Below are 27,859 nucleotides of genomic sequence, written 5' to 3' on the forward strand. Positions count from 1 at the left end.
TACCTATAAGGCTTTTTCAGATCCCAAAACCGAAAGGTGGTAAGGACACCTTTCGGTTTTGGGATCTAAAAAAGCCTTATATTGAGTCATGGGAAAGAGTTGCCTCAATTGGGTCAACGTTGGAATTTCATGACAGTCTTGCTTTCAAGTGCTCCTAGTTTCATGTACCAAGTTTTTGCCAAGCTCCTGATTTGTGTATTGGATTTTTCATGCTGCCTTGTTTCAGGGATTCTTGTGCCTGTTGCATGGATTTATATACCTATGATTCTTGTTTTGTCTTGAAACTCATGGATTAACCTTTGTTTTGGAACTTTACTGTTTTGCTAATTTCACTGCTTTGTCTACTTATATTCTTCAATTAGCTGCTTGCTGATTATAGTTGATGTAGTGTTTAAGGTTAGAGGTGTTCCTGCTCTAATGTAAGATAGGTTGTTTTTTTTTAGAGGAGTTCAGGCTTGATTTGATCTCAGTTTGCCGGTCGATGGTGTCCAAATAGAGCATGGTAAAGATGAGCTTCCTCCCTTCGTTACAATACTAGAATTTGGGCACCATCACCCAAAGGAAATGATTGCCAAACAACATAAGGATGTCTTCACCCTTTAGTCAATAAATCATTGACTAAAAAGAGGTGGGGCAACCATTAGTTTATACGAGGGTTGAATGAAAAGTAATGTCTCCACCTTCGTAACTCCTCAACAGATGGCAGTACTGGTATGCAGTAGGTACTGGCTTGTTCAGCAAACTCTCCTCTACAGTTCCTTAGCATTGAATGGTTGTGTTGTTAAAATGCAAAGTATGGAACCCTGCGCAGTCGGTCAATGCGACTTAAACAACGTGCAGTCTTGACAGCGGAAGGTATCACCCCAAAGGAGATTCATCAGAGAATGCAAGCTGTTTATGGTGATTGTGTTGATGTGGGTCGTTGGGCAAGTAACTTTAAAGATGTTGAGGTGGGAACATCTGACTTGCATGACAAACAAAGAGTTGGACGTCCTGTGACAGCAACCACTGAGTTTCACAAGCAAAGGGTTGACAGATTGATTCAGGACGATTGTCGTATCACTCAGAGAGAAATTTCAAGCATAATTGGCATTTCACAAGAATGTGTGGGTACATGATTGCTTTGCTTGACTGTCAGAAGATCTGTGCATGATGGGTACCCAGGATGAGAGAACTGTGAAACGCTGGTTGCAGAAACAGAGTGTTGTGATTCAGTTGGAATCACAGAATGATAGTATCAATTATTCTGATGGGGATGATCAGATGGAAAACAAGGATGTTCCCATGTTAGACGAGGAAGACCAGGATCAGGGGGCAGAAGTTCAGTTGTTTCTCCAGAGTCAAGGGTTGACGCTGGAGAAAGTGAAACTACTGAGAGTGAGAGCCAGGTGCATGATGAAGGAAGGGAGGATTTAGAAAGGAAGGATGGTTCTCAGCCAGCTAATGAGGGATTTGACCTCGATGGGGCCGGTGATTTAGATAGGGCTGATCACTTGGAATTGAAAGTGCAAAGGAGTGCCAGGATCTCCAGGAGGTGAGAGAGAGAGGCCCAAGACCATAGGAAGGCCTTCATGCTGGCCCAAGAGTATTAAACAGACTGTTTGAATGTGCCTCAGTGTCAGAGCAACTTCACGCTTTAACCAAGAGACTTTGGGATTTATCTTGTAGCCTTTTATGTTCATGTTTTAGGACTTTGTCATGCACTTAAGGGAGTTTGCCTTGCCTGTGTTATCATGGATCTTGTTTGCTTATGTTACCTTGGATTGACCTTTTGAAATATACTTTTGCTTTTTGAACTTTTTATCTTTTATATTAAACAAAACTACAAAGACAACTGCTGGTGTGTTCTTTGGTGTCTTAAGCAAGGTGGTTCTACTCTGTGGTGTGACACAGAGTGTCGACTTCTTCTGTGAAGGCTTCAGAAAACTTGTTCATCGTTGACAGAAATGTATCCAATTGTCTAGTGATTATGTGGGAAAATGAATAGTGGTAAAGAGCACATTCTAAGGATTATTTCTGCATTTTATTTATTAAAATATTCCCATCCAAACCCAAGTAACGAAGGTGGAGGCATTACTTTTCATTCTGCCCCCGTATTAGATGCATTCCTGTTACGGGTGAATTCTACCAAGTGCCTTCATGGCTTAATGGAAAGGGCTGGTATCTTCATGCTCAGCCCGTGCCTTCCCTTGACTCCCTCTTCCCACCCCAGTATCAGACTGGTTACTACTGGAAATGGAAAGCTGCATTGCATTGGCTTCTAGTCCAATCCAGTGGGGCATTTTACATATTCCTGTTCCAACTGGAGAAAGGATTACCAAATCAGAGAAGGCGTAGGATGGGTCACACTGTAGATCTGTTCATTCTATGATGTCTATGCATATTGTGTGTTTGTTTTCCATGTTTCACTGTCAATCATTTTTCACTGCCATCACTAACATGCCATTGTGTGTTTCTCCATCTCTTTCTCTCTTTCCTTCTTCTTTCCATTGCATTCCTTTGGGACATTCCCATCCAGCGGCTAGCTAGGGGATTTGGATGGGTTAACATGGAGGTGAATGACTTGCATAGAACGTGGCTTTTTTGTCTTAGTTTGTTGCCATCTCGTTTCTCTTAGACTAGATCCCCATGGCTGTTCTTTATTTTATAAAAGGCGTATGTTTCCCCTCAAAGCGGTAGGACACGTGCCAGCGTTTAACAGAGCTATCCAATCTGCAGCAATATGGCCATAGAGGTTACACAACAGCAATCTGGATGGTGGATTAATTGAAAGCTTGTTTGGCTTTGGAGATATTGTAAAACTGTAGTTAATGTGGGTTTCCTAATGGAAGCCGGTGGTTGGATTTCTGACAGACGTGGGATCCTGATCTCAATCTGATGAAGCAGAATCCAGGCAGTTAATGACTCCCAAGTTAATATGGGTAGTTTATTTATTTATCGTGTTAGGAGCAAACCAAACAGTTGTATTGCATTTTTAACAAACAAACTAACTAACAAAACACAAAGTTTGCAAGCTTGGTAGTTGATTAAATGTCCTTTGACCAATAGCTGGCCACTTAGAGTGCCTCTGGTGTTACTATAAGTAGGTCCTCCATTGTGCATATGGCAGGGCTCAGGTTGCATTGCAGCAGATGGTCTGTGGTTTGCTCTTCTCCACACTCGCATGCCATGGACTCCACTTTGTAGCCCCATTTCCTAAGGTTGGCTCTGCATCTCGTGGTGCCAGAGCGCAGTCTGTTCAGCGCCTTCCAAGTCACCCAGTCTTCTGTGTGCCCAGGGGGGAGTCTCTCATTTGGTATCAGCCATTGGTTGAGGTTCTTGGTTTGAGCCTGCCACTTTTGGACTCTCGCTTGCTGAGGTGTTCCAGCGAGTGTCTCTGTAGATCTTAGAAAACTATTTCTTGATTTAAGTTGTTGACGTACTGGCTGATACCCAAACAGGGGATGAGCTGGAAATGTCACTGCCTTGGTCCTTTCACTATATGGGTAGTAAGATCTATTCTCAAACTGGAGGCCGTTGCTTACTGTTGGCTTTCATTCCAAAGAGCTATCATGACCAACATGGAGTGGAGATCTTTGATGGCCAAAAGTGAGGAGGAGCTGAGGAGCCTTCTAACCAAGGTGAAAGAAAAAAATGTAAAAGTTGGGTTGCGGTTCCACATCCAAAAACCCATGATGATGGCAACCCCACTGATTGAAAACTGGGAAATAGAGGGAGAAAACGTGGAGACAGTGACAGACTTTGTATTTCTATGACTGCAGACTGCAGCCAAGAAATCAGATGTTTCCTTCTTGGGAGGAGAGTAATGACCAATCTCGATAAGATAGTGACATCACACTGGCAATGAAGGTCCACATAATTATAGCAATGGTATTCCCCGTAGTAACCTATGGATGTGAGAGCTGGACCATAAGGAAGGCTGAGCAAAGGAAGAGAGACGGTTTTGACCTGTGGTGCTGGAGGAAAATCCTGAGAGTGGCTTAGACGTGAGAAGATCCAACCAGTCCATACTCCAGGAAATAATGCCCAACTGCTAACTGGAGGGAAGGAGATTAGAAGCAAAGATGAAGTCCTTTGGCCACATCATGAGAAGACAGGAAAACTTGGAGAAGGCAATGATGCTGGGGAAAATAAAAGGAAAAAGGAAGAGGGGCCAACCAAGGGCAAGATGGATGGATGGTATCCTTGAAGGGACTGGCTTGACCTTGAAGGATCTGGAGGTGGGGACGGCTCTGGTGTGGACTAGTCCATGAGGTCAGAAGTGACTGAACGAATAAACAACAACATCTTCAGAGGATATATTCTTGAATTTACTATTTGGTGATTAACAACAGGGAGTGGAGATCGTGAACTAAAATTTTTCCTTCTGGAACATCTGATGATGCTCCCATGAACCAAAGCATTGGGTTTCCTCACTCAGGAGTCCATGCCTTTATTATTTGCTTTAATAATACAATCATCATCATCATCAGAGGAATTTACTATTCAGTGATTAACAACATGGAGTAGAGAGATCATGAACTGTAACTTTCCTTCTGGAACATCTGATGATGCTCTCACGAACCAAAACATTGGGCTTCCTCACTCATGAGTCCATGCCTTTATAATTTGATTTAATTGTATATTCTTGGTATCTTCAGAGGATATATTCCTGAATTTACTAATCTGTGATGAACAACATGAAGTGGAGATGGTGAACAGAAACTTTCCTTCTGGAACATCTGATGATGCTCCCATGAACCAAAACATTGGGCTTCCTCCCTCAGGAGTCCATGCCTTTATAATTTGCTTTAATAGTACATTCCCCGTATCTTCAGAGGATATATTCCTGAATCTCCTAAGCCTACAGCAGGATAGCAACAGGGGAGCCATCTTGGCCTTCCTAGAAAAACAACCCCAAATCCAACAAGGAGGACACACTCCCTACAAGCAGCATTGTAATTTTTAGCAAATGTGTGCAATATCAAATAAATGCAGTAATAAATATATGCCCCCCTAGATTGTGTTTTTCCGCCCAGCAATGACATTTGTGTTGGGTTTTTTCTTCCCAGGGCAATCTGCCTCCAGACTACCACATTAGCCTCATTGACATTGGCCTGGTGCTAGAATACCTCATGGGTGGGGCGTACCGCTGCAACTATACGCGGAAGAGCTTCCGGACACTCTACAACAATTTATTTGGACCAAAGAGGGTAAGAATCCATTGCATTTTGTCAATATCACTGGATTATACCTTTTTTTAGCCTCCATAGTCTTTGTTTTGTTTAAGCTAATCCCATAATAAAAGTGAAAATATGTATGTTTGTATGTGGCTGAGGTGCCCACTTCCACAGACAGGCTCCCACTTCCACCAACAGCTTTAACCCACAGTGCTGAGGATCCACCAAAAGCCCTCCCTCCAATGACAGTGCAGGTTATAGCGAGTGCCATGAACATGTAGCCCAACTCATGCTAATGTCCTCCCCAAACACCATACTGCCCACCACTAAACTTTCATATGAGGACAATTTCATCTTAGATTATACATGTTTCCTCAGCCAACAGACATCCCAGTGTTTCTTACTCTCTCCATTGGTGTGGAATTTGCATGATCCCACCCACTGCTTCTCCCTTAACCCTTCCTATGCTTTCCCACTCTGTCTGCACAACAAACAGAACAGAACTAATCAGCAACTCAACATATAGGAGGAGGTTGGGAGATTGTCTCCACACGATGGAAGTTGTAATTCACCCCACATCAAGTCAGAGCACTGTGACCCCCACTGACAATGGACCTGGACCACATTTGGCACATAGAAACCCTATGACCTAAGAAAAATACTGAGGTTTGGGAGGAATTCACCTTGATTTATAGCAGTTGTAGGTGCTGGGATTTATAGTTCACTTGCAATCAAAGAGCACTCTGGACCCCACAAACAAAGGCCCTGGACCTAACTTGGTACACAATCAAAGAACCCCCATGACCAACTGAACCTACTTGAGGGATTTGAGGGGACTGACCTATCATGGTGGGAGCTGTAGTTTATCCTGCAGCCAGAGATCATACTGAACCCCACCAATGATGCATCTAGAGCAGTGGTTCCCAACCTGTGGGTCGCAAGACCTAAAATAAGGTCAGTGGCTCTAAATTATTAAATATAGTTTTGTGTGGGTGAGCAGATGACAACTACTGGATGGCATATGTTCTGTAGCAGAAACTAGAGCTGATGTGGTTCATCCAATGCAATTTTCTGAATCAGCACCCCAGATAGCCAAACTGAATCTAAAGTTGATCAAAAATTGATTTGTAACCCTTTTGGTGCTAATGTTCGAGAGTGGTCCCTGGTCAAAGTGGCCCCTGGTCAAGTGGTCCTTGTTCAAAGTTGTTCCTAGTCAAGTGATCCCTGGTCAAGGGGTCCCTGGTCAAGTGGTCTCTAGTCAAAGTGGTCCCTGGCCAAAGTGGTCCTTGGGCAAAGTGGTTCCTGGTCAGAGTGGTCCTTGGTCAAAGTGGTCCTTGGACAAGTGGTCCCTGGTCAAGTGGTCCCTGGTCAAAGTGGTCCCTTGTCAAGTGGACTCTGGTCAAGTGGTCTCTGGGCAAAGTGGTCCCTGGTCAAGGAGTCCTCAATCAAAGTGGTCCCTGGACAAGGGGTCCTCGGTCAAGTAGTCCCTGGTCAAGTGTTCCCTGGTCAAAGTTGTCCCTGGTCAAGGGGTCCTTCGTCAAGTACTCCCTGGTTAAGTGATCTCTGGTCAAATTGTCCCTGATCAAAGTGGTCCCTGGTCAAGGAATCCTCGATCAAAGTGGTCCCTAGTCAAGGGGTCCTTGTTCAAGTAGTCCCTGGTCAGGTGGTCCCTGGTCAAAGTGGTCCCAGGTCAAAAAAGGTTTGGGAACCACTGATCTAGAGCTAACTTTCCAAACATGACAAACTTTAACTACTGATAGGTTAACATGGCATGATATGAGTTGTAGTTCACCCACTACCTTATGCATTTGGTAAAATAATAAATAATGACTTTTTCAGATAACCGTTATTGTATATAACATATCGTACTGTATCTTAACATGAGAACTTTGCTCTTGGATGATATGGACCTATTAGTGTAGCTCCCATACCTTAGGCAATATGTTCCTGGGCTTCACATGAATATGTGAAACCGTGAATAATAGGAAATTCTATTAAAATGAAGGACGTGTGGCTCAGAAATACCAGAGAGTTATGCCGGAGGACCTAGAAAATGCCTAGTGGGGACATATTTTGTTGGATATGGATAAATAGAAGAGTTTTTCTATATCGTATTTTCAATTTAGAAAACCACCTTCAGTCGCCGAAAAGCAGTATACAAATACAGTAAATAATAATAATAATAATAATAATAATAATAATAATAATAATAAACAGTATGGAAAGCTTTGCAATGTTTCTCAATCATCTAATATTTCCCTTTTTTCTCTCTCCTTCCTTTCCTTGTTTCTCTTCCAGCCTAAAGCTCTTAAGCTCCTTGGGATGGAGGTAAGGTTTTGTTTTGACACATAAGACTCTCCAACCTTTTGATTCCCTGATTTTGGAAACAAGCTCCCCTTTGCTGCCAGGATTGGGCGTTTTTTTGCTTGCTTCTACCTAGTGACATCCTCATCAGCCCTTTAAAAGAGCCGTGGGAGCAATCCCAGACTTGCAAACTATCCTCCTTTCCGCCCAGGAAATATCTAAGGCCTTGGCATGCATTGTAGTGTACAGATATCGGCGAAAATCACTTCTAAAATATATATAAACACAAAGCCGAGCCCATTGCTCTGAAAGCCGGGTAAGCTGCTTTGCACTGCACAAAGGAAGCCTCGACAATGCTTAATCTTCTTTGAAATCTCTTTGTCTTTTCTGGCGGCCAAAATAGGAACGGCCTGTCTCTGCCAAGATAAAAACCAGCCCAGGTTTAGCAAATCCAGAAGGACCGAATGTCTAAATCCAGGGAAGTCCTGCTATGTCTCTATTATATTCTGCTTCTTTCAGACCATTTTACCTGGAATCACACCATGCCCAATTCTGGGCACCACAATGGGAGGGAGAAGTTGACTCTAAGCTGGAATGTGTCCAGAGGAGGGTGACTCAAAGCATCAAGGGTCTGGAGAACAAGCCCTATGAGGAGCGGCTTAAAGTGCTAGGCATGTTTAGCCTACAGAAGAGCAGGTGGAGTGGAGACATGATTTATTTTATTTATCGTGTCAGGAGCAAACCAAACAGTTGTATTGCATTTTAACAAAACAAACAAACAAACAAACAAAACACAAAGTTTGCAAGCTCGGTAGTTGATTAAATGTTCTTTGACCAGTAGCTGGCCACTTGGAGTGCCTCTGGTGTTACTATAAGAAGGTCCTCCATTGTGCATGTGGCAGGGCTCAGGTTGCATTGCAGCAGGTGGTCAGTGGTTTGCTCTTCTCCACACTCGCATGTTGTGGACTCCACTTTGTGGCCTCATTTCTTAAGGTTGGCTCTGCATCTCGTGGTGCCCGAGCACAGTCTGTTCGGCGCCTTCCAAGTCACCCAGTTTTCTGTGTGCCCAGGGAGACATGATGAGGGCCATGGATCAGGATGTGAGGGAAAGTCATGGGGAGAAGGGAGCAGGCTTCCTTTCTGCTTCCCTGGAGACTAGGACGCAATGGAACAATAGCTTCAAACTATAGGAAAGAAAGGAGATTCCACCTGGACATTAGGAAGCACTTCCTGGCTATGAGAACTGTTCAGTGGTGGAACTCTTCCCAGAGTGTGTTGGAGGCTCTTTCTTTGGAGGAGGAAGAAGAGGAGGAGGAAAAGGAAACAGAGGCTAGATGACCATCTGTCAGGGGTGCTTTGAATGTGATTTTCTTGCTTCTTGGCAGAATGGGGTTGGACTGGATGGCCCATGAGGTCTCTTCCAACTCTATGATTCTTTGAAATCTAAAGGTGTGCCATGAAGAAGAAGAAGAAGAGGAGGAGGAGGAGGAGGAGGAGGAGGAGGAGGAGGAGGAGGAAGAGAAGGACGAAGAAGAGGGGGAGGAGGAGGAAGAAGAAGTAGAAGAAGAAGAATGGGAGGAAGAAGAGGAAGAAGAAGAGGAGGAGGAAAAGGAAGAAGAAGAAGAGGAAGAGGAGGAAGAGGAAGAAGGAGAAGAAGAGGAAGGAGGAGAAGAAGAGGAAGAAGATGAAGAGGAAGTAGAGGAAGAGGAGGAAGAAGAGGAAGAAGAAAAAAAGAAGAAAAAAAGAGGAAGAAGAAGAGGAAGAAGAAGAGGAAGAGGAGGAGGAGGAGGAAGAGGAGGAGGAGGAGGAGGAGGAGGAGGAGGAGGAGGAGGAGGAGGAGGAGGAGGAGGAGGAGGAAGAAGAACTTTATTTTTCTACCCTGCCTCCACTTCCTCGAAGGACTCGGGGTGTCTTATATGGGGCCATGCCCAGGGCAACATACAATTAAATACAAAACAATAAAATATTAAACCAACATAAGAATAACATGCATTAGAATCATAGAATTATAGAGCTGGAAGAGATCTGGTGGGCCATCCAGTCTAACCCCATTCTGCCAAGAAGCAGAAAATTTGCATTCAAATCACCCCGAAAATGGCCTCTGTTTCAAAGCCCCCAAAGAAGGAGCCTCCATCACGCTCTGGGACAGAGAGAGAGTTCCACTGCTGAACAGCTCACACAGTTGGGAAGTTCTTCCTCATGTTCAGGTGGAATCCCCTTTCCTGTCGTTTGAAGCCATTGTTCCATTGCACGGTAGTCTCCAGGGCAGCAGAAAACAAGCTTGCTCCCTCCTCCCTAGGACTTCTCCTCTCATCTTGATCCATGTCCCTCATGTCTCCTCTCCGCCTTCTCCTCTGAAGGCTAAACATGCCCAACTCTTTAAGCTGCTCCTCATAGGGCTTGTTCTCCAGATCTTGATCCCCTCAGTCGCTCTCTTCCTCTGGACACATTCCAGCTTAGAGTCAACATCTCCCTTCAATTGTGGTGCCCAGAAATGGACACAGTGTGATTCCAGGTAACATGGTCTGACCAAGGTAGAATAGAGCATGGGGAGCATGATTTCCCTGGATCTAGGCACTAGACTCCTATTGATGCAGGCTAAAATCCCATTGGCTTTTGCATTTATTGCTGTTGAACTCCATTGTGTTAGTTTTGGCCCAGCATCTCTCTAATCTGTGAAGATCATTTTGAATTTTGCTCCAATCTTCTAGGGTATTTGCTATCCCTCCCAAGTTGGTGTCGTCTGCAAATGCGGCCATGCATTAATGTAGCATACATTTGTAAGGCCTGGTGATAAGATTTGATATTGTCTGATTTGAACTTGGTTTTCTACCTATTTTTTGCCTCTGGTCCTTGCAAAATCATGGTGTTGAAGACTCCTGTTCTGATTCCCTCCCTTTTCTCATTCCTTCCTTCCATGTTGTTTTGCTGGAGTAATGTTCCACCTTCCTTGTCCCTTTAGGAAATGGGATAGTCATTCCTTTGGGGAGTCCTGCGTAAGTAACAAGGAGAGATTTCCAACTTAGCCTCCTAAGTAATCTGTCTCTCATCTCCTTTCTCACATTGCTTTGCTTGTTCTCTGCATGCCATAAATAAAAATAGTGTAATAAAATTGGGGATTCACATTCTGGCTGTTATAAAAAAGATTCCACCTGCACCTCTGAGATGCTGGGATCAAGGGGGTTACTCTGCATTTTTTTAGCTGACCCATTTGCCTTGTGATCCAGGTTGAATATCTCCCAAAATATGACAACACAGAAGAGACTTTAGAAGCCAAAAAATAAAAAAATGCATTACAATGCATGAGCAAAACTACACACACACACACACATATACACAAATATAATAATTACCCTGCCACCATCTCCCCAATGGGGACTCGGAGCGGCTTACATGAGGCCAAGCCCAAATGACAATTACAATAAAGAAAACCAAAAACACAAACCGAAAAAGCGAACAATAAACAACAACATCATCTATCTATACATATAATAAAAGTCAAAGTTTGTGTGCGAGGGAGGACAGAGGGAGGACGTAGGGCGTAGGGCGGAAGAGTTTGTGGCAGCTTTCTGATTGGCTGCCATTGTGGTGCTATTTGCATATGGTCTCTGATTGGCCAGCTTCAACAGGAGCCCCTGGTGGTGAAGAGGGTTAATGAGAGAAGCGGGGACATGAGAGAAGGAAATTTGCATATGGTTTCTGATTGGCCAGCCTCAACAGCAGCCCCTGGTGGAGAAGAGGGTTAATGAGAAAAGCGGGGACGTGAGAGAAGGAAATTTGCATATGGTTTCTGATTGGCCAGCCTCAACAGCAGCCCCTGGTGGAGAAGAGGGTTAATGAGAAAAGCGGGGACGTGAGAGAAGGAAATTTGCATATGGTTTCTGATTGGCCAGCCTCAACAGCAGCCCCTGGTGGAGAAGAGGGTTAATGAGAAAAGCGGGGACGTGAGAGAAGGAAATTTGCATATGGTTTCTGATTGGCCAGCCTCAACAGCAGCCCCTGGTGGAGTAGAGGGTTAATGAGAAAAGCGGGGATGTGAGAGAAGGAAATTTGCATATGGTTTCTGATTGGCCAGCCTCAACAGCAGCCCCTGGTGGAGAAGAGGGTTAATGAGAAAAGCGGGGACGTGAGAGAAGGAAATTTGCATATGGTTTCTGATTGGCCAGCCTCAACAGCAGCCCCTGGTGGAGAAGAGGGTTAATGAGAAAAGCGGGGATGTGAGAGAAGGAAATTTGCATATGGTTTCTGATTGGCCAGCCTCAACAGCAGCCCCTGGTGGAGTAGAGGGTTAATGAGAAAAGCGGGGACGTGAGAGAAGGAAATTTGCATATGGTTTCTGATTGGCCAGCCTCAACAGCAGCCCCTGGTGGAGAAGAGGGTTAATGAGAAAAGCGGGGACGTGAGAGAAGGAAATTTGCATATGGTTTCTGATTGGCCAGCCTCAACAGCAGCCCCTGGTGGAGAAGAGGGTTAATGAGAAAAGCGGGGACGTGAGAGAAGGAAATTTGCATATGGTTTCTGATTGGCCAGCCTCAACAGCAGCCCCTGGTGGAGAAGAGGGTTAATGAGAAAAGCGGGGGCGTGTGAGAAGGAAATTTGCATATGGTTTCTGATTGGCCAGCCTCAACAGCAGCCCCTGGTGGAGAAGAGGGTTAATGAGAAAAGCGGGGACGTGAGAGAAGGAAATTTGCATATGGTTTCTGATTGGCCAGCCTCAACAGCAGCCCCTGGTGGAGTAGAGGGTTAATGAGAAAAGCGGGGATGTGAGAGAAGGAAATTTGCATATGGTTTCTGATTGGCCAGCCTCAACAGCAGCCCCTGGTGGAGAAGAGGGTTAATGAGAAAAGCGGGGACGTGAGAGAAGGAAATTTGCATATGGTTTCTGATTGGCCAGCCTCAACAGCAGCCCCTGGTGGAGAAGAGGGTTAATGAGAAAAGCGGGGATGTGAGAGAAGGAAATTTGCATATGGTTTCTGATTGGCCAGCCTCAACAGCAGCCCCTGGTGGAGTAGAGGGTTAATGAGAAAAGCGGGGATGTGAGAGAAGGAAATTTGCATATGGTTTCTGATTGGCCAGCCTCAACAGCAGCCCCTGGTGGAGAAGAGGGTTAATGAGAAAAGCGGGGACGTGAGAGAAGGAAATTTGCATATGGTTTCTGATTGGCCAGCCTCAACAGCAGCCCCTGGTGGAGAAGAGGGTTAATGAGAAAAGCGGGGACGTGAGAGAAGGAAATTTGCATATGGTTTCTGATTGGCCAGCCTCAACAGCAGCCCCTGGTGGAGTAGAGGGTTAATGAGAAAAGCGGGGATGTGAGAGAAGGAAATTTGCATATGGTTTCTGATTGGCCAGCCTCAACAGCAGCCCCTGGTGGAGTAGAGGGTTAATGAGAAAAGCGGGGATGTGAGAGAAGGAAATTTGCATATGGTTTCTGATTGGCCAGCCTCAACAGCAGCCCCTGGTGGAGTAGAGGGTTAATGAGAAAAGCGGGGATGTGAGAGAAGGAAATTTGCATATGGTTTCTGATTGGCCAGCCTCAACAGCAGCCCCTGGTGGAGTAGAGGGTTAATGAGAAAAGCGGGGATGTGAGAGAAGGAAATTTGCATATGGTTTCTGATTGGCCAGCCTCAACAGCAGCCCCTGGTGGAGTAGAGGGTTAATGAGAAAAGCGGGGATGTGAGAGAAGGAAATTTGCATATGGTTTCTGATTGGCCAGCCTCAACAGCAGCCCCTGGTGGAGAAGAGGGTTAATGAGAAAAGCGGGGATGTGAGAGAAGGAAATTTGCATATGGTTTCTGATTGGCCAGCCTCAACAGCAGCCCCTGGTGGAGAAGAGGGTTAATGAGAAAAGCGGGGATGTGAGAGAAGCCTCTCACAAGGATGGTAAAACATCAAAACATCCTGGCGTCCCTTGGGCAACGTCCTTGCAGACGGCCAATTCTCTCACACCAGAAACAACTTGCAGTTTTTCAAGTCGCTCCCCAAAAAAACGAAAAGACATTACAGTCCATGGATGAAAACGACTCCCTGGCCCCATCCCCCTCAATTTCTACTTGAGCTAAGTGTGAATGTTGCAGTTCCCCACCTGGATTACCTCTGACTAGCCTTGCACCTTAAAGCCAGAAGGAAACCTTTGGTGGGAGGCGTTTCCTAGCCCAGATTGCTCCATGTTTGGAAATCTTCTGTTTTCTTTTCTTTCTTTTTTTTTAAGAAATTTTATTAAATTTTTATATAGAATACAATGAAAGAGTGAGAACAATAAGGTATAGAAAAGTGAAGAAAAAAAGAGAAAGGGAAAGGCCAGTAAAGTAAAAAGGACATCCTAAATAAACCCTAAAAAAAAAGATTTAAAAAAAGATATAAACTACAAAAATACACACACACAAAAGGGTGACTTCCATTCCATCTTCTTGGATAAAATATTTTTATTATTCAAATATATATATAAAATTTTATTAAAGATAATAAACTTGTCTCCCTTGTTTTTTATTTTTGCAAATTGTCCAGAGAGTCATGAAGATTGTCCCAATTCGTTCTTTTTATTATAGTGCCTGTATTGTTCTTCAACAAAAAAGTCAATTCGTCCATGTCTTTTATTTCTCTGATTTTTTTCCACCCAATCCTGTACAGGTGGTACTGAATCTTGCTTCCACTCTCTAGCAAAAACAATTCTAGCAGCGGTCGTAATATATGTAAAAAGTTTATCCTCTTGTTCCATCAGTTGTACATCCAAATCTGTAAAGCCTAATAAGTAATACTCTGGTTTTCTTGTAAAAGTTCTTTTTAAGATCTTTTGCGTCTCTTCATGAATTACCCTCCAAAACTTTACTGCTTCTTTACAAGTCCACCACTTGTCCTGAACATTTCCAACACTTATCAGAAACTGTTTCATACATTTTAGCAAGTTGTTTAGGCGTGATATGCCATCTATGGAACATTTTTATCCAGTTTTTTTTAAGTCCGTTGCATATGTATATTTTAATTTTTTGTTCCACATCTGTTCCCACTCCCTCATTTGAATTGGAAATCTTCTGTTTTCTGAGGGCCACAGCAACTTGTGGCCGGGTATGGCTAGTCCAAAATACATCTGAAATACGGAACACATCTGTTCCCAGGCATTTAGGATATGACATACTGTTGCACTCCAGGACAGGAAAATCCCTCTGACTGTAAACACCACACCGTTGATTGGAAAACAATCATTTTATTGAAGATAATTAAAAAGCAGCAAGTAAGAAGCACTTAAAAGAAATAGATAAATCCAATTAGGTAAAAAGATAAACAGGAGCAAAAATAGTCCAGGGTAAAGTTCAGCAAAGTCCATAAAAACAAAGTCCACTCTTCTCTAATATAATTCAGAAAACCAGGAAACATTAATCCAAGGCATGAGTATGCATTCATACAATCCAAGAATCCAAACCATGAAACAAGAAATACTTAGGCAAGAATCTTCCCAGCAAGGCTTCCATGAAACAAGGACACGAACTACACTTGATTCTAAATTATGCTTCATCTAACTATATTTCCCATACTTGGAACTTATATTCCCTTGTTAAGCTATCCCCAGCACTCAGAAATTGGTTTTGCTTTATCTTTTTCTGTCAGATTCTGGCAGACCACCGAAGGCACTGTTCGGTCTGCCCGTTTTGACTAATCTCCTGCCTCCTATCTATTTGCTCATTAAGTTTTGCAGCTGGGCCAGGTGCCCAGTTGTTTTCAAGCCCCAAATACTGAGAACTCTGTGGTAATAATTCAGGGAATACACTATCATCCCCACACCCTTCAGGGACATTCTAATGGAAAATGGCACTTTGCACAGGGATCTCCTCGTCCTTCTATGCATCAGGATCATTGACCAAACCATTGCCATCTTGAAATTCTTTGACATAACTTCCCACATCCAAAGCATTCTGATCCTGAAACACAATCACAGGCTGAACTCCAACACATACTCGATCTGTAATACCATTTGCCAAGTAATAATTCGGTCCAGATTTCATTGCACAAAGGCAAACCCTAGCAGCCACAATGGAAATCTGCAGAGTGACCCCTGATGCGTTTGCTATGGAAAATCTCTCTTACCCAAGTAAACTTCAGTTATTAAATGGGGCGTCACTGTTAGAGGCCCTGTTAGTGGTATGCTTATATCAGTAACTCACACGCACTATGATTTTGCATGCTAATCTTTCCTGATTTTGTTTACAACTAAACGACAATGCATGGACTTCCCATTATGCATTTGCCTGCAGCTCTTTCTTGGTGCTTACACATTTGTGGCATCGTAAAACAGTACATTTGAGGGGACCTTAATTCACTTCCTCCTTTCTAGGACGATGAGCCTCCAACCAAAGGGAAGAAGAAGAAGAAGAAAAAGGAGGAGGAGATTGACATTGACGTGGACGACCCGGAGGTCAGCCGTTTCAAGTACCCCTTCCATGAGCTGATGGTGTGGGCCGTGCTGATGAAGCGGCAGAAGATGGCCCTCTTCCTCTGGCAGCGGGGAGAGGAGTCCATGGCCAAGGCGCTGGTAGCCTGCAAACTCTACAAAGCCATGGCCCACGAGTCTTCGGAGAGCGAGCTGGTGGACGATATCTCCCAAGACTTGGACAACAACTCCAAGTGAGACGGGATTCTCTTGTAGAGTCCCTGATGTTAGAGTGTCTGTGGCAGTTAGAGATGGAAGGAAAGACCTAAGCTTTCTTGTGGGACCTCCATTCTAAGATAGGAAAGTTACTTGGGGTGCTGATCTAACCTAGGTCCATCTTGGAAGGACAAGAGAGGACTCATGAGAAGAAGAGGGTGAGAAAGATGCCTAAGAGTATCAGTTTCCATCTCAAAGGGTTCAGGATAAGTAGGCATAGAGCAGTCATTCTCAACCTTCCCAATGGCGAGACCCCTTAATACAGTTCTTCATGTTGTGGTGACCCCCAACCATAACATTATTTTCATTGCTACTGTAATTTTGCTACTGTTATGAATCGTAATGTAAATACCTAATATGCAGGTTATATTTTCATTCACAGGACCACATTTGGCACAAATGCCTGATACATCCAAATTTTAATTCTGGTGGGGGGTTTTTTTTGGGGGGGGGGTTGATTTTTTCATTTGGGAGTTGTAGTTCTTGGGATTTATAGTTCACCTACAATCAAAGAGCATTCTGAACTCCACCAATGATGGAATTCATTGACACACAGAACTCCCATGACCACTATAAGGGTTTGGTGGGCATTGCCCTTGGGTTTTGGAGTTGTAGTTTACCTAAATCCAGGGAGCACTGTGGACTCAAACAATGATGGATCTGGACCAAACTGAATATGCTCAAATGTGAACACTGGTGGAGTTTGGGGAAAATAAACCATGACCTTTGGGAGTTGTAGTTGTTGGGATTTATAGTTCACCTGCAATAAAAGAGAATTCTGAACCCCACTAACGATAGAATTGGGCCAAACTTCCCACTCAGAACCCCAAAGACCAGCAGAAAACACTGTATTTTCTGATGGGTCTTTGGTGACCCCTCTGACATCTCCTCACGACCCCCTCAGGGGTCCCAACCCCCAGGTTGAAAAATGCTGGCATAGAGGGTGGATTCTTGAGATCACTGCCCACCATTCTTGAGATCACTGCCCACCATTATGTAGCACTCTTCAGTGCTAACATTATGAATAATAGGTTCTTGTGGGTTTTTTCGGGCTATAGAGCCATGTTCTAGAGGCATTTCTCCTGACGATTCGCCTGCATCTATGGCAAGCATCCTCAGAGGTGTGAGGTCTCTGAATAATTTTTCAATAACTTTAAAGCAGTGTTCCTCAGCCTTCCTGATGCCGCAACCCCTTAATACAGTACCTCATGTTGTGGTGACCCCCAACCATAATATTGTTTTGGTTACTACTTCATAACTCAATTTGCTACTGTTATGAATCATAATGTAAATACCTGATATGCAGGATGTATTTTCATTCACTGACCAAATTTGGCACCAGATACGCCCAAATTTAAATACTGGTGAGGTTGGGGGGAGGGTTGCTTTTGTCATTTGGGAGTTGCAGTTGCTAGAACTTATAGTTAACTTAGAATCAAAGAGCATTCTGAACTCCAGAAACAATGGAATTGAACCAAACTTGGCACACTTTTGGTTCAACAGAAAATACTGGAAGGGTTTGGTGGGCATTGATCTTGAATTTTGGAGTTGTAGTTCACCTACATCTAGAGAGCACTGCGAACCCAAACAATGATGGAGCAGGACCAAACTTGGCACAAATATTCAATATGTCCAAATTTGAACACTGGTGGAGTTTGGAGAAAACAGACCTTGACATTTGGGAGTTGTAGACAGACCCCCCCCCCCCCCATGCCTTGAAAGGACTTGCTAGCACGGGCCTCCCTCCAACCTCGTATGCTCTCCCTTGCCCACACATGCACACCATGCTGCCATGCACCAAGCATGCCTGCTCTCCCCTCCCTCACTTGGAGTCTCAGAAACAGCCCTCCCCTTGGCTGAGAGGCTGGCCAATCATAGCGGAAGAGGGCCTTTGGCCATCATCCATCCATATACATTAATCCATCCTCATTTATACATCACCATTTCACCATTCTTCCTCCATGAAGAACATCTGTTAGGCCATCATTGCAAATCTCCCAACGCATAGTTCCATAACTTCTAAACTCCAAAATGTATCCTTTCCCATAGCACAATGCTAAGGATCAGATCTGTGTTTTCGCTACAGAAAAAGCTGACTCCCTGCACAAAATCCAAGACTCCAAAATCATGCTCCTTCCTCTTCCCTTGGAAAAAGGAAGAAAAGTGTAGACTGTGTTCCATTGGAAATCTGACATTCCAAAAGTACACTATCTCTCTCTTTCCCAATGGAGCAGAGCATAGTGGGTGAGCAGCGTCTCTGTCTGTCTCAAGTTTTGGATTGTAATAAGGTCTTTTATATAGCAGTATTTCTGCTGATGTTGTCCCAAAGTTGTAAATCAATGATAAGATGTTTTTTTATCCTGAGAAAACCTGGCTTCATCTCTGTATGTATGTATTTTTATCCTTTACAATTTTAGCTTATAAATTGCCTAGAGCATCTTGGATGGAGGGCGATTAATAAGTAATTAAATGATGATGATGATGATGATCTCAATTTCCTGGCAGATGTTGACTCTTTGTAATTTGTGTTGATAAACATAAGGCTTGTGTTGACTTAACATTCTTAACATTGTAAATATTTCCTTAACTTAATGAACCATTGTCTCTGATAAACAGATGTAAACACATTTGTCACAGTTCTTATCAATGTGGGCAGTTTAGCAACTTTTAATTACAGTCCAGCAGGCATTTAATTATTTAAAATGGTGTCTTCAGCCAAATTAGTCCATCCATCTCTCTTACATACAATTCAGCCAAACCATATATCATATTTCATAATGACATTAAGCATTGTTTCATTTCCAACACCCAAGACTTAGGTGTTGAATATTCACACCATTTAGTAGAATAAACTTTGTTGGTGGTTAGTGATGCAGGAGGTCACCTATGGAAGACACATATCCCAGCCCTTTCACGTCCCCTCGCAGTCGTTGGTAGGAGTGCGATCTAAAACAAGTAATTCCAGTAGCAGCCAACGGCTTCATTGAACCCTTGGATTGGGGTGAAGACAATGGAAGATGGTATCCCAACATAGAAACCAACCAAGAAAAAACAAGCACACAAGCATGAGCCATCTCTACACCAAGAACTGTAGTAACAGTTCAATACCTTCAGCAATCCCTCTCAAAATTGTGACAGGAAGTCATACAATGCCACTTCGTGCCACCATTTTGGGAGTACAGAGAAACATGAACATATAGGTTCTTGCTGTAGGGATGTGTGGCTAAGGGAGGGCTCGAGGGCTGCTGACCACTAAGTAGTTGCCCATCTCTGATATAGATAGACCTGGTTGTTGTGTCTGATTCTTTTCCACTTCTTCTTTTCTGCAGGGACTTTGGCCAGTTGGCCGTGGAACTGCTGGACCAGTCCTATAAGCATGATGAGCAGGTGGCCATGAAGCTCCTGACGTACGAGCTGAAAAACTGGAGCAACTCTACTTGTTTGAAGCTGGCTGTGGCTGCCAAGCACCGGGACTTCATTGCCCACACTTGCAGCCAGATGTTGTTGACAGACATGTGGATGGGGAGGCTGCGCATGCGGAAGAACCCGGGTCTTAAGGTAACGTCCAACTGGTATCTCCTGCAGATGTGAATGGCAAAGGATACTCTTAACTTGAACATCACTGTTGTTGCCTTTTGACCTCAATCTTGACTGGGTAAGGGGTGGGACGTGTCTCCGAACAACATACTATGGAAGTAAAACATATAAATGAAGGAGATATTCTCAGGATATTTCCTGGTGCTCCATAGTGAAGAAGCCTCCTCCTCTCCTTCTCCAGGTCATAATGGGCATCCTGTTTCCACCCACCATCTTGTTCCTGGAGTTCCGCACCTGCGATGACTACTCCTATCAAACATCAAAGGAGAACGAAGTTGGGAAAGAAAAGGAGGAGGACAACGCGGTTAGTATGGACTCTTTCTCAGAGCAGCCTTTATGGGGTTTTCCTACACAGAATCATTGAACGAAAGTGAATTATTGGCTGACTTGCTTCTCTTGTAGGATGCCAATGTTGACACAGGTTCCCGAAAGGGAGATGAGGAAGATGGAAACAAAAAGCAAAAGAGCCTTCCCATTGGGACGAAGATCTATGAATTCTACAATGCCCCTATTGTGAAATTTTGGTTTTACACAGTAAGCCACAACTATATCCCATTTTAATGTCGCTTTCAACTGACCAATGCAAATTCTGTAATTGGGAATGATGTTCCAAAGTGGAAAAAATAGCTTTTTGAATGACAACTTCTACATGTTGTGTTTCAGCCAGATGAAGATGAAGGGTTTGGGTGTTCAGGGCCTGATGATTCTGTAGGTGAGCAAACAGAGGGGGGTTTAGAGCAAGATGGTTCTGTAGTAGGCATGGATAGAGTTGCTCGGACGACTTGTTGCTCATAATAATTTCGTTAAAATTACCTTTTTGAAGTGATATCAAAGCTTTTTAAAAAACTAGAAGTCCCTTTGCCCTTCCAAAGTTTTTTCCACCATTTTTGTTATGACTCAGGAAGTGAGTTGGAAATGATTCAGCTTTTCCCTGCTTCTGGTCCCTGGCTCGGAACAAGCCAGAGAAGCCAGTTTTAAACCAGAGAAGGAAGGAATTTCTTGGCCGCGGCTCAAGCAAGAGAAGCGAGTTTTAAAACAGAGAAAGAAGGAATTCCTGACTTCAGCTCAAGCCAGAGAAACCAGTTTTAAACCAGAGAAGGAAGGAATTTCCTGGCCGTGGCTCAAGCCAGAAAAGTGAGTTTTAAACCAGAGAAAGAAGGAATTCCCTGACCTTGGCTCCAGCCAGAGAAGCCAGTTTTAAACCAGAGAAAGAAGGAATTCCCTGACCTCGGCTCCAGCCAGAGAAGCCAGTTTTAAAGCCAGAAAAGCCAGTTCTAAAGCAGAGAAGGAAGGAATTTCCTGGCTTCAGCTAAAGTCAGTTTTAAACCAGAGAAGGAAGGAATTTCCTCCACTTGCTCCCCCCCCCCCCCCCCCCCGCTTCTGGTCCCTGGCCTCAGCTCAAGCCAAAGAAGCCTGTTTTAAACCAGAGACGGAAGGAATTTTCTCCACTTGCTATTCCCCACTTCTGGAGTAAAACAACTACTTTCAAAGTAAAGATCACCCATTGAAACAGGAAATAACACTTTCTCAGAAGTTTAGAAAAGTTTTGAAAACATTTTCTGTGAAAATCAGAATTGACTTTAGAATTGAATCACTACATTTGAAATGAGTTTTAAACCTTTTTTGGGGCGGGGGATCAACCCAGCCTATTCTGTAGCTGAGAGAACAGAGGGGGCTTAGGAGCAAGATGCTGGTGCTGAGACAGAGTGTGAAAGTGGAACTGTTTTGGAAGCCAACAGGCAGGGAGGGGAGGATAACATTAGCTCATAACATCTCTTCTGGCATTCCCCCAGATTGCATACCTGGGCTACTTAATGATGTTCAACTATATCATCCTGGTGCGGATGGACCGGTGGCCGTCGCTCCAAGAATGGATTGTCATCTCCTACATTGTGACCTTGGCTTTAGAGAAAGTGAGAGAGGTGAGTTCGCAATCATAGCAGTGCTTGGCTTCATCAACAGGGATACCTCCTTTGAGGATATCAAGCGCCTTCAAAATTTCTTTCCATCCCTCTTCTACCCTCAACCAGCCTTTGTCCCTCCCAAAGTGATTTGTCATACAAAAAGCCAGACTTTTGGGGAGACACATCAGGCTCTATTGGGATCCATAAAGGGAAATATTTATGGAGGACAGACAAAGCAGAAGGAAATTTTCATTTAGGAACAGCAGAATTCTTCTTGGGGGACGGCAACGCTTTCCTTATGGCTTCATCCCTCAGTCCACATTGCCAGTAAAGATCACATGTGGAGATCAATTGGATGTACCGTATATTCCAGAATACAAGGCGACTGGGGCTATAAGGTGACACCAGCTTTTAAACACAAAATAGGCATTGTCTCGCGGGAGAAGAGGCACTTCTTGCGAGGCTTGGTGGGGATGGGAGGCAGAGGCGCAATGGTGGTGGAGTGGGGCTGGGGCCAGGAAGGAGGAGACCGGCCTGAGCAATGCAGGAGGCTCTTCCGGAGGCAGCGCGGGAAGCAGTCCAGGGGCCCGTGCGCCAACAAGGGAGAAAAGCAGTACATAAATACTGCAAATAAATAAATAAAGAAATGGCAGCCAGGTAGGGAGGAAGGACGGGGAGCCCATCCGGGAGGCCGCCGTGAGACAAGGCAGCGGAGGAGGAGGAAGCGGCAGAGGAGGAGGGGAGCCCAAGGCCCTCCACACCAAAAGGCTCTACCGGTGAGGAGGAGCAAGAGAGAGAGAGACCCCCAAGGGCTGTGGTGTGCCTGGGATGGGCTCTCTGAGGCATTCTGGGAGCTGTAGTTTTTAATCTTATTATTATTTTAATTTTATACCCAGCGTACTAGAAAACTACAGCTCCCAGAATGCCTCAGCATTGTAGGTGAACTATAAATCCCAGGAACTACAACTCCCAAATAACAAACTTAATTTTTTTGAGTGATGGTCACTCCTTGGGTTAGTAGGTGCTGTGGCCAACCTTCCATCCCTCTTTTTCTCTCGCCTTCCTTTCTTCTCTCCTTCTTTCCTTCATTCCTTCCTTTTTTTCCTTTCCTTCTCTCTTTCCTCCCCCTTCTCTTCTCTTCTCTTCTCTTCTCTTCTCTTCTCTTCTCTTCTCTTCTCTTCTCTTCTCTTTTCTCTCCTTTCTTCCTTCTCTCCCTTTCCTTCCTTTGCTCTTCGCTTCCATCCCTCCTTCTCTCTTTCCTGCTTTCTTTCCCTCCCTCTTTCTCTTTCTCCATTCCTCTCTGCCGCTTCCCTTCCTTCCCTTCTTGACCTCTTGCCTGGGCGCTGGGAGGAAGGATCCTCAGAGCCAGGCATGGAGCAGGCACCCAGCACCCAGCACCGCCCCTGGTCTCTGCCATGGCTGCGGAGCGCCTTCTCGCCTTTTTGCCGGTTGGGCATGCCGTTGGTGCCTCTCACGCTGGCTGTGCTCGTGTGGCAGGGGTGGAGGGAGGGAGAGAATGGGTTTGGACGCCTGCACAGTGTTCTCTTTTAAAATTTAAGGTCTTACTGTTTTTTGGAGAAATTTTTTTGAGTGCAGGACATAGATTGCTCTGAATGCTGTGTTCTGTCCAAATTTGGTGTCAATTCCCCCAGTGGTTTTTGAGTTCTGTTAATATCACAAATGAACTTTACATTTTTATTTATATAGATATATAGTTAATTTTCAATACTGTATTTCTGACACAAAGTTCTTCAAAGTTCTCTTTCTTGCTAACAAATTGTATCAAGGGTCTGGAGAACAAGCCCTGTGACTTAAGAGCAGGGCATGTTTAGCCTGAAGAAGAAAAGGCTGAGAAGAGATATGATAGCCATGTATAAATATGTGAGAGGAAGCCACAGGGAGGAGGAGGGAGCAAGCTTGTTTTCTGCTTCCTTGGAGACTAGGATGCAATGGAACAATGGCTTCAAACTACAAGAAAAGAGATTCCATCTGAACATGAGGAAGAACTTCCTGACTGTGAGAGCCGTTCAGCAGTGGAACTCTCTGCCCCGGAGTGTGGTGGAGGCTCCTTCTTTGGAAGCTTTTAAGCAGAGGCTGGATGGCCATCTGTCAGGGGTGATTTGAATGCAATATTCCTGCTTCTTGGCAGAATGGGGTTGGACTGGATGGCCCATGAGGTCTCTTCCAACTCTAGGATTCTAGGATTCACAGATACTCTCTTTTTCTGTTTCTCCTCCTCCTCCTGTTCTGTCTCCCCATTGCCTTGTTTTCAGATCCTGATGTCAGAACCTGGTAAACTTAGCCAGAAAATCAAAGTGTGGCTGCAGGAATATTGGAACATCACTGACCTGGTGGCCATTTCCGTGTTCATCATCGGGGCCATCCTTCGCTTGCAGAACCAGCCTTACATGGGATACGGGAGAGTCATCTACTGCGTGGACATCATCTTCTGGTACATCCGAGTCCTGGACATCTTTGGCGTGAATAAGTATTTGGGACCTTACGTCATGATGATTGGAAAAATGGTACGTAGCTCTGCGAAAACCAGGAGAGATAGTTTGCATTTTTGAAAAGGTGTATAATGGAAGTATAATTATATATTTTAAACTAGCCATCCCCTGCCAGGCGTTGCTGTGGCCCAGTCTGTTGATCTGGAAAATAAAGTAATGAGAAAGTGTTGGTTTCTAATATATTCGATCTCCTTATGCTTGTGGGTAAACAGTATTTCTTGCTGTTTCTTTGTCAGTGTTGATGTGGAGAGTGTCTGGGTTGCCCACCCTGGAACATGCAACATATCAGTGTCCTTCTTTAGGGGTCTCTTTCAAATCTATGATACTATATCTCTCTATGTGTGAATCATATCTATCTATATCTATGGCTGGATGGCTCTTTGTCAGAAGGGCTCTGATTACATTTTCTTGCCCTGGTGAAGGAGTTGGACTGGATGGCCTTAAGTATTTTCTGTTGGTCATGGGGGTTCTGTGTGGGAAATTTGTTCCAATTCTGTCGTTTGTGGGATTTAGAATGCTCTTTGATTATAGAACTATAAATCCCAGTAACTACAAATCCCAAATGTCAAGGTCTATTTCCCCCAAACTCCATCTGTATTCATATTTGGGCATATGGAATATTTGTGCCAAGTTTGGTCCTGATCCACCATTGTTTGAGTCCAAAGTGCTCTCGGGATGGAGGTGAACTACAACTCCCAAACTCAAGGTCAATGCCCAACAAACCCTTCTAGTGTTTTCTGTTGATCATGGGAGTCCTGTGTGCCACGTTTGGTTTAATGCCATAATTGGTGGTTCAGAATGCTCTTTGATTGTAGGTGAACTATAAATCCCAGCAACGACAACTTCCAAATGACAAAATCAATTTTTTTTAGTGAAGGACATACATTGGGTTGTTAGGTGTATGCTGTCCAAATTTGGTGTCAATTGGCCCACTGGTTTTTATGTTCTATTAATCCCACAAATGAACATTACATTTTTATTTATATAGATGTAATATTTCTAATAATATTACAGGATAATGTTATAGTACAATGTAATATATAATATTAATATTGTGCTATGGTAATAATATAATATGTTGTATTTACTTTTTACTTGTAAGCCGCTCTGAGTCCCCTTCGGGGTGAGAAGGGTGGCATATAAATGTTGTGAATAAATAAATAAATAAATAAATAAATAAGGGAAAAGGTTGTTGGTTTTCTCCCCGCAGATGATCGATATGCTGTACTTCGTGGTGATTATGCTGGTGGTCCTGATGAGCTTTGGAGTCGCCCGGCAGGCCATCCTTCACCCCGACGAGGAGCCCTCTTGGCGCCTGGCCCGCAACATCTTCTACATGCCTTACTGGATGATCTACGGAGAGGTGTTTGCTGACCAGATAGACCGTAAGAGCAGAGTTCATAGTAAGATTCGGTTTCCTGTTTCGGAGGCAGATGATCACATCCAAATTAATCGACCTCCTCTTGCTTTAATTTGGAAACGGCATTATTCTCGTAGCCTCGTTTGTGTCTTTGTGGCAAGCTGGGTCATCTTCCTCCACGATGGCAATGCTTTAGGAAAAAGCCGTGTGGTTCTTTGGGGGGGGGGGAGGGGAGCAAAGGAAAAACACAACAAAAACAGAAGAACATGTGAAATTCCGTCACTCTTCTAAGCAAATATTCCTTTTATATATATATATATATATATATATATATATATATATATATTAGGGCTGGGCAACCACGGAAAAATTTGTTTCTAAACTTGATTCGTTTTTAGGGGGTTTTTGCGTTTCGTTATTTAAAAGAATTCCGAAATTTTCCTTAAAAAAAAGTTCGATATTTACGAAATTTTGGAAATTACGAACCAATTACGAATCGATTACGAATCGATTCGTTAATGGCAGCCGCGATCGCGCAATACGCTAAAAAAACTTCTGAAACTTCCTTCTCCCTCTGTTGTTGACTGTTGGTGTGATAATTATATTTTTTTTCACTGAGAAAACAAACAGCAACCCTAAAACTTGCACCAGACATGCGGAAATAATAACGAAACATTTACGAATCAATAACGAATCAATAACGAATCAATAACGAATCAATTCCGAAACAATTACGAAACAATTACGAAACGAATTGGAAAGATTCGTTTCGTTTTTTAGTTGCTCCTGAATGGTTCAATATCGCTTCGTTATCCAAAAAAAATAAGGAATTTTTAACGAATTACGAAATTACGAAACGAAACCGCCCAGCCCTAATATATATATATATATATATATATATATATATATATATATATATAATTTTATCATGATTCAATACATTTGTTATACATTGTTTGTTTTACAGCAGGTATCTATTATTCAATACAACCTACCATGCTTTAACTTTTGGCATCTATTGTTATTTTTCTGCTTATACATATTATCTATCCCCCCCCCCCCCAAGCCACGGCTTTTACGTATCGTCTGTCCAAAATTTCAATTCTTCTTGTGGAGGTAACTTTCCTTCATTTTTAAAATCTTTTTTCAATAACTTTTCTCCATACATCATCAAAATCACTTTGTTTCCATATACCTCTTTTAACTTTTAATATACACGTCAGCTTATCATTTATTGCCAATTTCCATACTTCCTTGTACCACTCCTCTATTTATATATTTATTTCTTTTTTTCCAGTTCCTTGCTATAAGCAGTCTTGCTATTGTTAATAAATTTGTTATCGCATCTTTATCCTCTTTTTTCAATTGCTTATTATTATATCATTATTATATAATGATAATAAAGCTATACTAGGACTTCTTTCTATTTTAATGTTCATTATATCTTCTATTTCTCTAAATACTTTCCCCCCAAAATTACTGTATATACTCAAGTATAAGTCTAGTTTTTCAGTCCTTTTTTTAGACTGAAAAAGTCTCCCTCGTCTTATACACGAGTCAAGGTTTTTTGTTTTTTTACTCTATTATTATTATTATTATTATTATTATTTTACATTAATCATTTTACTCTATTATTATTATATTTATTATTTTATTCTTTATTATTGTTATTATTACATTAATCATTTCACTTTATTATTATTATTACATTTATTATTTACTCTATTATTACTGTTATTATTACATTTCCATTATTTTACTCTATTATTATTATATTTATTATTTAACTCTATTATTATTGGAAGGATGTGTAAACATATTTTTTACTGAAGAAGGTTAGAATAATGCTTTAATCAGAGGACAGTCTTATCTTATTTATTCGAAAACATTTAACCTACCGATGCCTCAATTAATGCAATTTTATTGGTATCTATTTTTATTTGGGAATTTACCAATAGCTGCTGCATTTCCCACCCTCGGCTTATACTCAAGTCAATCTGTTTTCCCAGTTTTTTGTTGTAAAATGAGGTGCCTCGACTTATATTCGAGTCGGCTTATACTTGAGTATCTATGGTATTTACATATTTACATTGCCACCACATATGTGTATATGTTCCTGATTCTTGACATCCTCTCCAGCAATTTTTTGAATATTTTTAAAATAAAAAATATTTGCTATTCTTATTGTTGTTAGGTACCATTTCCATATTAACGTATAATAATTTTCTTTAAGCAAATATTCCTGATCTCCAGAAGCTTCAAAGCATTTGGTTTGTCTTATTACAACCAGAGCATTGAAACAAAGGGTTTCTATACTGTAGAATTGATGCAGTTTGGCACCACTTTAATGGCAGTAGCTCAATACTATGGAATCGCAGGAGTTGTAG

General features: G+C 42.9%; 1 protein-coding gene across 10 annotated transcripts in view; it reads left to right on the top strand.

Annotated features, from left to right (window-relative positions):
• The window catches only part of TRPM1 (transient receptor potential cation channel subfamily M member 1), a 188,486-nt gene that overhangs the window by 143,216 nt on the left and 17,411 nt on the right, over positions 1–27,859 (top strand). For 3 of the 10 annotated variants that reach the window (XM_060755791.2, XM_060755784.2, XM_060755786.2), the window contains 10 exons: positions 2,519–2,554; positions 5,052–5,192; positions 7,458–7,487; positions 15,790–16,079; positions 19,431–19,659; positions 19,880–20,002; positions 20,101–20,232; positions 21,492–21,620; positions 23,876–24,127; positions 25,323–25,515. In XM_060755791.2, the coding sequence (XP_060611774.2) occupies positions 2,519–2,554; positions 5,052–5,192; positions 7,458–7,487; positions 15,790–16,079; positions 19,431–19,659; positions 19,880–20,002; positions 20,101–20,232; positions 21,492–21,620; positions 23,876–24,127; positions 25,323–25,515 (1,555 nt within the window). Of the gene's footprint in view, positions 1–2,518; positions 2,555–5,051; positions 5,193–7,457; positions 7,488–10,425; positions 10,460–15,789; positions 16,080–19,430; positions 19,660–19,879; positions 20,003–20,100; positions 20,233–21,491; positions 21,621–23,875; positions 24,128–25,322; positions 25,516–27,859 lie in introns of those variants that run through there. The other 7 variants (XM_067471244.1, XM_060755785.2, XM_060755789.2 and 4 more) reach the window with 4 other exon arrangements.

The sequence above is a fragment of the Anolis sagrei genome, chromosome 9, assembly GCF_037176765.1.
Source record: "Anolis sagrei isolate rAnoSag1 chromosome 9, rAnoSag1.mat, whole genome shotgun sequence".
Taxonomy (NCBI): Eukaryota; Metazoa; Chordata; class Lepidosauria; order Squamata; family Dactyloidae; genus Anolis; species Anolis sagrei.